This window comes from Melospiza melodia, chromosome 3 (genome assembly GCF_035770615.1).
Source record: "Melospiza melodia melodia isolate bMelMel2 chromosome 3, bMelMel2.pri, whole genome shotgun sequence".
NCBI lineage: Eukaryota > Metazoa > Chordata > Aves > Passeriformes > Passerellidae > Melospiza > Melospiza melodia.
The window spans coordinates 112,594,577-112,605,501 of record NC_086196.1 but is presented as its reverse complement, the minus strand read 5'-3'; the positions used below and the strand labels follow the sequence as shown (position 1 = coordinate 112,605,501).

General features: G+C 55.5%; 1 protein-coding gene across 1 annotated transcript; it reads left to right on the top strand.

The window, feature by feature from the left end:
* Positions 1 to 2,501: 2,501 nt before the first annotated feature.
* On the top strand, positions 2,502 to 10,823 carry NAPB (NSF attachment protein beta). The gene is made up of 11 exons (XM_063152701.1): positions 2,502 to 2,678; positions 4,492 to 4,571; positions 4,898 to 5,014; positions 5,721 to 5,767; positions 5,845 to 5,922; positions 6,607 to 6,662; positions 6,890 to 6,974; positions 7,559 to 7,663; positions 7,921 to 7,989; positions 8,200 to 8,250; positions 9,214 to 10,823. Exons 1-11 carry the CDS (start codon positions 2,581 to 2,583, stop codon positions 9,316 to 9,318), a joined length of 891 nt encoding a protein of 296 aa, XP_063008771.1. The 5' UTR covers positions 2,502 to 2,580; the 3' UTR covers positions 9,319 to 10,823.
* The last annotated feature ends 102 nt before the right edge of the window (positions 10,824 to 10,925 follow it).

The window sequence follows — 10,925 nt, the reverse complement described above, 5'->3', positions numbered from 1 at the left end:
TGCCCTCCCGGATTTCCCTGGCAGTTTGGGCCTTGGCACACCTGGCCAGGAGCAGATCGGCCGCTCGGAGCATCCGCTGGGCCTGAGCGAAGAAGGCGGCAATGAGGGGCTGGAGCTTCCTTAAAATTCCTCCTGCTCCTGCTGGACAGCATCCTGAATGGGCAAGGCTAAGGGCACCTTCAACCAGCTGCCTCAGGGGCTCCTTCTCCTGGAAGAATCCATCCAGGATTTGGCACAGCGTGGCCCTGAGCACTGCCCGGTCCAGGTTTTCCAGCTCCTCCCTCAAGCTGTGACATTCCCGCTCCAGTCCCTGCTCTCCCTGGCCCTCCCTCTGGCTCATGTGGCTGCAGATGCTCCTCCTCAGCTGCAGCAGGGCCCAGCAATGTTCCACCAGCTCCAGCTGCAGATCCAGCCTGGATGACTCTGCCAGCAGCATTCCATGGAGAATGACCGCGTCCAAGTGGGAGCTGAACCCGCCCTCAGAGAGGCGCAGGGGGTCAGGGTGGGAGAGGAGAGCCTGGAGCCTGCTCAGCTGCTGGGAGAAGATCCCGCTCCTGTCCTGGGGCTCCCTGAGCAGGGAGAGGAGCTCCCTGATGGTCCTCTCCGTCAGCTGGAATACAGAATCCTGGGAGAGGTCAGCTTGGCTGTCCCTGGAATGCGTCAGGGCTGTGTGGATGAGTGGGATGCACTTGTGGAGCAGCTGCAGGGTCTGGGCCAAGCTCTTCCCTGCAGGACAATCCCGGAGTTTCTGGAGGCGCTCGGCTGTCAGGCGGCTCAGCAGGAGCACGGCCTCAGCGAAGGGCTGGAATACAGCCAGCAGCCCTGGAGTGTCCCGGGCATCCCGCAGCACGCCCAGGCATTCCAGGAGCCAGCTGGCAGTGCCACTGATCCTCCTCATCCCTGCAGCCTCTTCCAGCTGAAGGATCTAACCAGGAAACAAGGCAGAAAAGCCGCTCAGGTCAGGAATTCCCATTCAATCCCTGGAGCGGGAGGAGGAGTGGTTTGCTCCATGGATCTGCTGGAGCTTCCCGCTGCTCGTGCCCCTTCCCGGTGCGGCCTCACCTTTGCTGTCTCCATCAGACTCCTCCTGGCGGCCGCTGCCAGGTGCTCTCGGTGCCGGGGACTGTCTGGATGCTCTTGGAGCTGGAATGCTGCCAGCACCACGTCCCTCCCGGCCTGGAGCAGGGATTCACCCACGGGACACGCCTCCATGCTCCCTTCCTCACCGGAATCCTCAGACAGCCTGGAATGAAAGGACTGGGCTCAGCTCTATTCCCCACTCCCAATCCCGCCTCTCCAGGAGGATGCAGGCTCCCTGACACCTTTTCCATCACTTCCCAGCCCAAAATCCACCCGGGAGACTCCCATCCACCTCACCTCCTTGCCACAGCAGCGAGTTCTTCCATAGCTTTGGCTAATTTTCCTGCCTTTTCCCCCAAAGTGGGAAAGGCCGAACAAATCCCATCTTCCCGTTGCAGGGCAAGGAGGAGGTGGCAGAGCTCCACAGCCATGGGACAGAGAATTCCCTGGATAGCTTTGTTTTCTGTTGGGAGCCCGAGCTCAGAGAGAGAAAAAGGCTCCATGTCGTCCTGCCTGGAAAAGGGAAAAATCCCTGGGGTTAATTGGGATCCAGTGCGGAACAGTTTCCCAGCGAGCTTGGATGGGGATGGCAGTTCCTGTCTCGGGAAACGCTCCCGGCTTTAATTTCGCCCAGCCCTGAAACCAGGTCACTCACCTGGAATTCCTGGGACGCCGGAGCCGGGATTTCCTTTCCCGGGGGATCATCACGGGGTGTTCCCGGCACTGCAGAGCCGGCATTCCCTCACAGGGAGGGATTCGGGACATCGGGGCCGGGGGGAGCGCGAGGTCTTTGCTGGCCAGTTCCCGCCGTTCCCGGGACGCCATGCGGGACGTTCCCATGGGAGCGACGCCGGGATGCGCCAGCGTCGCCATGGCGACAACGGGCGCGGAGTCATGGCGCCACACCGCGCGCCGGCCGCGGGGCACGCTGGGAGTTGTAGTTCGACGGGTTGTTCGCGTTATGGGATTCCCTCGGCCCGGGTGCGCAGGGGAGGGATCAGGCAGGAATATCCATCCCAGTTTTCCCCGTACAGGACTCACTCCTTCCAGGGGCGGTTTTGAACAACTCAAATGTGCGCTCATGTAACGGGGGCAGGACACAAGTGACCCTTCTGATTATCCTTAGTGTGGAATATTCCCAGGAAAGTGTAGCCTCCCTCCCGGGAATCTGAGTTTACAGGTGAGGTAATTCCCTGGACACTGGGACAGTGACATAAATAACCTTCAGGATAAGGACTGGTCTGCTGCCACAGATCCCACCTCCAGCTGGGATCCCGCTCCCATTCCCACATCCGTCTTTTGAGTTATCTCCCGAAGGAATCCCGCTTCGGGAATAGCCAGAGGGAGGAGCCGCTCATCCCAGATCCCGGCCGGATCCCGCCGCATCCCGCATCCTGCGCGCGCCCCGCCCCGCGCACGCGCCCGGCGCGCTCCCGGTGCCGCGGAGGAGGAGGAGGAGGAGGAAGGAAGGGAGGAAGGAGAGCAGGAAAAGCGGGAGCGATGGACAGCGCCGGCAAGGAGCGGGAGGCCGTGCAGCTCATGGCGGAGGCCGAGAAGCGCGTCAAGGGCTCGCACTCCTTCTTGCGGGGGCTCTTCGGGTGAGCGGCCCCGCATCCCGCATTCCCCCCTTCCCATCTCCCGCATCCCCCTTCCCATCTCCTGCATCTCCCCCCGCTTCCTCGGCTCTGGATCCTCCTCCTCAGCTCTTGTCCCCCTACACACCCCCATTCCCAGCTCCTGAGCCCCCGGTCCCCCTCCCATCTCCTGCATCCCTTCCTTCCCCATCTCCCACATCCGCCCCCTTCCCTATTTCCTGCCCCCCTTTCCCATCTCCTCCGTCCTCTCCTTCCCGATCTCTTCCCCCTTTTTCCCAACTCCTGCCCCTCACTGTGGGTCAGTGTTTTCCTTATCCCTGCCAGAGCACGGGGAGGGGGCACACGGAGCGCTCCCATCCCGATCCAAGCCCGGATTCCCTGGATCAGCCCCTCCTGGCCATCGCTGGCCACAGCGCTGTGACGGGCGCGCTCGGCCTCTGCGGCTCCTGTCCCCTCCCCGCGCTCCTCATCCCGGCCTTATCCCGGGGGGAATCATCTCCCGGCATCCCCGGGTTCGCCCTGGCACGGATGGGCTCTCCCGAAATCCCAGGGAACCCGGGCATCCCAGGACTACGGCCGGCGTTATCCCAGAAAATGGCAGAGCGTCCTTTTCCCTGGGCCTGCTGTTCCTGGGGGTGTGCCTGCAAACGGAGTGGTTTGGCCACCCCAGTCCTGCTTTTCTTCCGTTTTTTTTTTTTAAGGAAAGAACATTCCCGGAGCGATGCTCTGTGCAGGCCGGGAGGTTTTTATCCATCAGCCCGGAAAAATCGGCTGCGGCCGCCCGAAAATCCACAAGTTTTAAATAGAAATTTCTCTCTGGCCGCCGGCAGATTAATCAGTCAGGGCCTGCTCCAGGAGCGTAATCCGGGTGGCAAATTCCTGAAAATCCTTGGAGGGAACGGACAGAGATTTCGAGAGAGGAATTTTTAATTTTCAGGGCTAAAAGCAGATGGAGGGAAAAAAAATAGGAAGGAAAGGTGGGGGGGGTGGGGGTGACTCGGCTCTTGGCACCTTCCCTGCAAACGGGATGTCCAGGATTCCCAGTGCCGGCCAAATGCCTTCTTCCCACTTGGGCTCTTCCTGGAATTGCTCCATCACCTTGCACAAGAGCTGTTATCCCTTTATTTCTGATTTTTTGGGATTAAAAGGCTGGGACCTGCCTTGTTCCAGAGACCTCTCCAAGTGTAGCATTCCTCGGTGCTGCCTCTGTTGGCTTTGGCTTGTGCCAGAGGTGCCTTCCAAGGGCAAGGAGGGATCCAAAAATCCCTCCTGTGCTTCCAAACCAACCGTGCTCGGCTGCCAGAGGGAGAGAGGGAGGGGAGAAAAGTGCCACAATTCCCAGGGGATGGGAAAGAAAGTGGAATAATCCCTGTTGTGAGGTGGATTTAAGAGCAGTGTGGTTGTGGCACTTGGGGACATGGATTTTGGGGAAATGTTGGATTCATGGGCTTGAGAGATTTTCCAGCATTAAGGATTCTGGGATTCCTTTTTTTCTGTGTGAGCAGAGCCCAATCCCTCCTGGCTCCTGTCAGGGAGTTATGGAGAGCAAGGAGATGCCCCCAGAGCCTCATTTTTTTTCCCAGGGTTTCCATGAAAAATCTGCATTTCCTTACCAAAAGTCTGACCTTTGGCATCTTGGAATTCTGGGAGAGCCCCCAAATCCAGCATTCCCCTTTCAGTGTTGTCTCTCCCATGGGGAGTGGGATCAGCCTCACAGAGCCCAGAGAGGCCAAGATTCCCAATTCCCAATCCCAGCTTTGGCTCTGGAGCCGTTCCCTCCCTGCCTGCCCTCAGGAGCATTCCTGCTGCATTCCAGGGGCAACACCCGCGTGGAGGAGGCCTGTGAGATGTACACCAGGGCTGCCAACATGTTCAAGATCGCCAAAAACTGGAGTGGTGAGTCCCAAATCCTGGGATCTGGGGGGGCGTGGGTGATCCCAGAGCGCCCAAACGTCTTCCTGTGAATTACTCCATGGGGAACGGTCTCTGTGTCCGTGCAATTCCTATGTAAATACTGGGAGAGTGTACAAAGGGAGGCAGTTCCTATTTAAATACTGGGAGAGTGTACACAGGGAGTGAGCTGAAGGATGTTGGAGGAATTTTAAGATGCCAGCTGGTGATCCTGCTTGGGAAGCTCTCATCCCTGAGTCTCCCTAGGTTCTGGAAGAGGCGCATTCCCACTCGCTCATGGGATTCACGGGTTGGTATTCCCTCTTTTCCAGCGGCAGGAAATGCCTTTTGCCAGGCAGCCAAGCTGCACATGCAGCTGCAGAGCAAGCACGACTCAGCCACCAGCTTTGTGGATGCTGGGAATGCCTACAAAAAAGCAGATCCGCAAGGTAAGGCAGCGGAATACGGCACTGGAATGTGGGATTGCTCCCAGCCAAAGGCTCACTGCTGGCACAGCTGCATTCCTGCTTTTTCACAAGGTGCTTTGGGATGATGCAGGAGGTCAGCGCTGTCCTGGCGTCTCCTCTTGGTGTTTGCTGGGATTTGGGATGCTGCAGGGTGTCAGGACTTTTGGCAGCTTCCATCCTGGTTTGGCTTGGCTTTGGGGAATGGCTTCAGGCAGTCACTGGGCTGGATTGCAGGAGGATCCCTGCTGTGTCCCCGAGGCTTTCCCCAGCCCTGGCCTTTGTTGGGATGAGAATAGAGGATCTGGGATTCTTTTAACCGGGCTGTGATTTTTGGGAAGGTCTCCAATCCACTTTTCCCTAGCTAGGTCTGGAAGCAAACCCCCCACCTCCCACCAGCATTATCCCAGGAGACAGGGGAACAAACTCAGGGTGGATGACAGAATCTCAGATTCTCTGGAAAACAGCAGCGTTTTGGAGTTGATCCCTTGCAGTTTGCTCCATTGGGGGATGCAGACAGCAAACTTGGGGTTGGGTCATCCTGGTGTTTGTTCCTTTGGGAATTGCTGGGGGTGCCGGGGCTGAGGTCATTCCAGAGCCCCGCTCTGTGGGCAGATACTCCCTGCATGAGCTGCCGGGTGGGTTTGGGAGCGGGAGTGGCTGACGCTGTTGTCTCTCACACACGCTGCAGAGGCCATCAACTGCTTAAACGCAGCCATCGATATCTACACGGACATGGTAAGGCCCCGCTCCCGGGAACGCCGCGCGGCCTCCCGGGAACGCCGCGCCTCATCCCGCTCCCCTCCCGTCCCCAGGGCCGCTTCACCATCGCCGCCAAGCACCACATCACCATCGCCGAGATCTACGAGGCCGAGCTGGTGGACATCGAGAAGGTGAGGGGACACCTTGGTGACATCATCAGTGACGTCATTGGCAGCCCTGGCGCGGCTTTCCCAGAAAACCCGTGGTTGCCACATCCCGCGAAGTGTCCAAGGCCAAGCTGGAGCAGGCTGGGATGGTGGAAGTTGTTCCCAGCACTGGAAGGAGATCACAGTTGAGGTCACTTCCAGCCCAAACTGTTCTGGGATTTCCTTGCCCTGAGCTCAAAAATTCCCTTCTCCCATCCAGCACCGGAATTCCTGGTGTAGGTGCAATCCAGCCATGAGCTGGAGTTAATGGTTTTCCCAGCCTGGAGGTTTTCATGGAGCAATCCCAAGTCTCTGGTGTGTCCCTGTGCCAGCAGCACTGGCCAAACGCTCCAGTGAGAATCCACCTCGGTGTTCCCCACTGGAAAAGCTCTTTGGGAGTGTCATGGAGCCAGTTTAGTCACTTTTAGTTCCCACTTCAGCACTGATTCCCTCGTTCCCACTTCCAAACTCCCTGAGCAGAATTCCCGCTGTGGATCTCCTGCTGGAATTTTGCAGGACAAAACTGGATGGGATTTAGGGGTTATTTTCCAGGCAAGGATTTCCTTCCTCAGCTCCGCTCCCTTGGATCCCACCCCCCTCCCTGAATGTTGCTGCTGTTCCCTGGGGTGCTGTATCCTGGGATGACTGATCCCACATTTCTGTCCCCAGGCCATTGCACACTACGAGCAGGCTGCAGATTACTACAAGGGAGAGGAATCCAACAGGCAAGTCCCTGGGATCAGCGGGAAGGGCTGGAACAGGGATCTATCCCTGGAAGAGGGATGCATCCCAAACACTCCCACAACCAGCACACTTCTAATTTGGGCTGTTCCAAGAGAATTCCTCTAAATCCCTGCTCTGGGTTCCCACTTCTCTCTCTGGGAATGGGTGCTGGGGCGTGGGCTGGTGAATTCCCGGGATTCAGGGCCTGATTTTTGGGATGTGGTTGCAGCTCAGCCAACAAGTGTCTGCTGAAGGTGGCGGCCTACGCGGCGCAGCTGGAGCAGTACCAGAAAGCCATCGAGATCTACGAGCAGGTCAGGAGACACATCCCATGGGAATAGCACCTTCCCAAGGAACAGGGCCCAGGGGTTGGCAGAACTGCCAGAATCAGGGAATTGTTTAGGCTGGAAAGGTTCTCTGAGGTCAGAGTCCCACTGTTCCCCCCGCATGGCCAAGTGTCCCCAAGTGCCACATCCATGATTTTCATGTTTCCAGGAAAAGGTTGGGAAAAATCCATAAAAATTCCCCTTATAAAAACTCCCCTTTGAACATATTTTCAGCTCCCTTTGGCAGAAAATTCCCTCCTGGATTTATCAGCTCTGCCTTTTGTTAGACATTTACCTGCAAATACCAACAGTGCTTCTTGGTGCTTCCAGAGTGTTAATGCTGGAGCAGCTTTTTCCAAATGGATTTGTTCTTCCATTTCCTCATCAACCAAGGATCTGACTTCCCTTGGGATGAGTTCAAAACCTCCCTGCTTCCCAACAGCTTTTTGTCATTTTTTCCATGCCTTTTTTTCCCAGCCCTGTGGCTCAGGGTGGAATATGAATTGATTTAATCCAAGCTTTCCTTTCCTGCCCCTTTTTTCCATGTTTTTTTTTTTTTTTTTTTTGTCCAGGTGGGAACAAACACGATGGATAACCCTTTGCTCAAGTACAGCGCCAAAGAATATTTCTTCAAAGCTGCCCTGTGCCACTTCATCGTGGATGAGCTGAATGCCAAGGTCAGTTATCCCAGAATTCCCAATCCCTCCTCACCAGCCTCAGCCAGCTGGGAGAAGCTCAGTGGGCTCACAGCTATTTTTCCAAAATCCCTGATCCCTCCTCATCCCTGATCCCTCCTCAGCAGTGGCTGGAATTCATCATGTGCCACTGTCACATTGGATTCTTAGTGGATATTTTCCTAAGTTTGAGGATTGGAAGGCAAATCCTGGGGAAAAAAATAGGAATGGTGTGTGAAGGAATCTCTTCTCTCTTGCAGCTTGCACTGGAGAAATACGAAGAAATGTTCCCGGCTTTCACAGATTCCCGGGAATGCAAGCTATTGAAAGTGAGTGACCAGGGGGATTTCTCACTTTTCCAGGGTTTTTTTCCTTTATCCCAGCATTTTAGAGGACATCAGCCTCGCTTTTCCCTGGGTTTGGCCCAGACCCCTGTTTGTGGTGGGTGCTTTTCATGGTCTCTGTTCCCTGGGATGAGATGCCGGAGTGGGAACATGCAGGAATAGAGCATTCCCTAATTTTTCCTGGTGTTTTCCCAGAAACTGCTGGAAGCTCATGAGGAGCAGAACAGTGAGGCCTACACCGAGGCTGTGAGTACCCATGGGTGCACTTGGGAATGCTGCTTCTTCCTTCTCTTTTTTGGGATGCCTGTGCCCTGCAGAGAGGGGCTGGGGACAGCTGGTACAGCAAGGTCCCAGCTTTCTCCTTAAACATTCCTGGCTTTTCATGGAGAATTCAGATCCTGTCTGGGTTTGCTGTGGCTCTCTTGGCGTTTTACAGGAGCCTAAAGAGCTCAAGTCGGGTTTGGAGAGACTTTTCGCTGGACTGTGGCCCGTGCCTTTTCCCTTTTTCCCTTTTTTTTCCTCCATTCCCTTTTTTCCCTCTGCTTTCTGTTGTTTCCCCCCACTTCCCCTTTTTTTTTGCCCTTCCTCCTTTTCACCCCCTTCCCTTTTTCCCTCACCCCTCTTTCTTTCCCTTCCTTCTTTCTAGTACCCTTTCCTTTCCTTTCCTTTCCTTTCCTTTCCTTTCCTTTCCCTTTTTTCTTTCCCTTTTTCCCCTTCCTGTTTTTCCTTTCCCTTTTTTTTCCTTTCCCTTGTTTTTCCCCACTTTCCCCTTGCATTTTTTCCCCCTTTCTCCTTTGTATTTTTTCCCTCTTGTTTTTCCCCTTTGTTTCCCCTCCCCCTTGGTTCTTTCCCTTTCTCCTCTTCCTCTTTTCCTCTTCCCCTTTATCCTCTCTTCCTCTTTTCCACCCTTCCCTTTTCCCCCCTTCCCCTTGTTTTGCTTTTACCCGTCTTTCACCTTTGCCTTTGTTTCCCTTTATGCCCTTTCCCCCTTATTTTTCTCTCCCTTTCCCTTGTTTTTTCCCCCCTTTCCCTTTATTGCTCTTTGCATTCCCCTCCTCCCTTCTCTGTCCTTTTCCCCTCCCCTTTATTCCCAGGAGGAGCCACTCATCTATTCCCATCTCTGCCACTCCCCCCCATCCATCCCTGCCGCATTCCCGCCTCGTTCCCTTTCCCTCCCGCTCCCTGATCCACGATTTTTGCCGGTGCCAGGTGAAGGAATTCGACTCCATCTCGCGGCTGGATCAGTGGCTCACCACGATGCTGCTGCGCATCAAGAAAACCATCCAGGGCGAGGGCGACGGCGACCTCAAGTGACGCCCGCGGGCCCTTCCCGCCTCCAGCCGAGGACTTTTCGGGAATTCCCGACCCAATCCCGCGCTTTCTTTCGTCGCTTCCCACTCCCATGGCTCACTGTGTTTCTTTAGCCCCCGCTCTGTGGTGACGCTCCGGGCGGATGCCAGGTGGGAGAAGCCCTTGGAGTGGAATTCCTCCTTCTCCTCCTTGGGTCTGGTCCCGCCCATCCCGGTGCCTGCACTCGCAGCTCCCGGTTTTCCTGCTGTCCCGTTGGTTCCAGCATGTACATATTCCATCACGGCCAGCACAGTACCAATAAGCGCTTCCAACCCGTTGTGTTCCCGTTTTCCTGTTCTCAAGTGTTGGATACACTTGGATTTGGGGGTCTGGAAGTGGTGCTAGGCAGAGGCTTTGGGAATTGGGAATATCCTGCACACCCCCACCACGCCATAGGCATTCCAAGAGCCTTGGGTTGGTGTCGGCCCTAGGTCCTGGTTGGTTTCCATCTTTCTTGGATTGATTTCCCACTTTAGTTCGTGGTGCATCCCATCCCTCCACTCCCAAATATTCCACCTGAGGAAGGATCTGTTTTTGCACCTCACCCTCTGCGTGTGCCGGGCACAATCCCTAAATTCCAACCCTTTGGCTGCACGCAGGTGTGGATCCCACAGGAGCCTTGTTGGAATCCAGGTGGCAGGGGGGCACAGTTTGCTTGGGAAAAGTTGAAAAATTCCTGCAGGAATTGATGGGTGTGTGGTTAAGGAGAGAGGATTGAGCTGCCTGGTTTTTCCAGGATGCGTCGGAGGCGTCGGGAGCTTGTGCAATTTGTCACTCTTTGGGAAGAGTGAAGTCAGTAATTTAGGGCTGTTCTGGAGGCTCCAGGCAGCCCCAGCCCCTCTTTCCTCTGGAAAAAGTCAGGTTGGAATGTTGGGCTTTGGATAGAGCTTGGCTCGTTGGGCTCTAAAGTTCTGAAAACCAAAAATCCTGATCCATGCCAAATTCTCCTTGGTTTGGTGTTTTCCCACCCTTCTCGATCTCTGTTTCCCACAGGTCCTTGTGTTCATCCCAAACATCCCAACCAGATGGAAAAGTTGGGAGGCAGTGGGGGGGGATCTCCCAGCTCCACAGAGTTCATCCATTCCCACCCTCAGGAAAGGCTTTATCAGGCGTCCAGCACTGTGGGAGCCGGGATGAGGGGAAGCACAGCTTGGGAGGCTCCACTTTTCCCGGTGTTTTTTCGGTTCTGTTGCCGTTCCCCGTGTCGGTGTTGTAGGACAGGAGGAGCAGGAGGGCTGTTACTCCATCCCTACACCTGGTAGTTGTGTGTGAGTAGCTCCAGCATGTCCTCTGCTGTATCCATGGTGAATTGTGACGGTTCCCAGGTGACAATTCCGCCACTCCCGCTGTATTCCCGCCCCACCTCCATCACTCTCTACTTGGAAAACTTATTTAAGGAAATGGCCTTAGCAAGAATATCATGTTTGGTGTGACTCTGTACATGAATAAAGTGAAAATCATGGATGGAAGGAGGGAGAAGTGGTTCTTCTGGAAAACTCAAAAGGCTGGAGCACGGTGGGATGATGGAGGCTGGGAGGGGCTGTGATGCCTTCAGTTCCTGTTGGGAATCA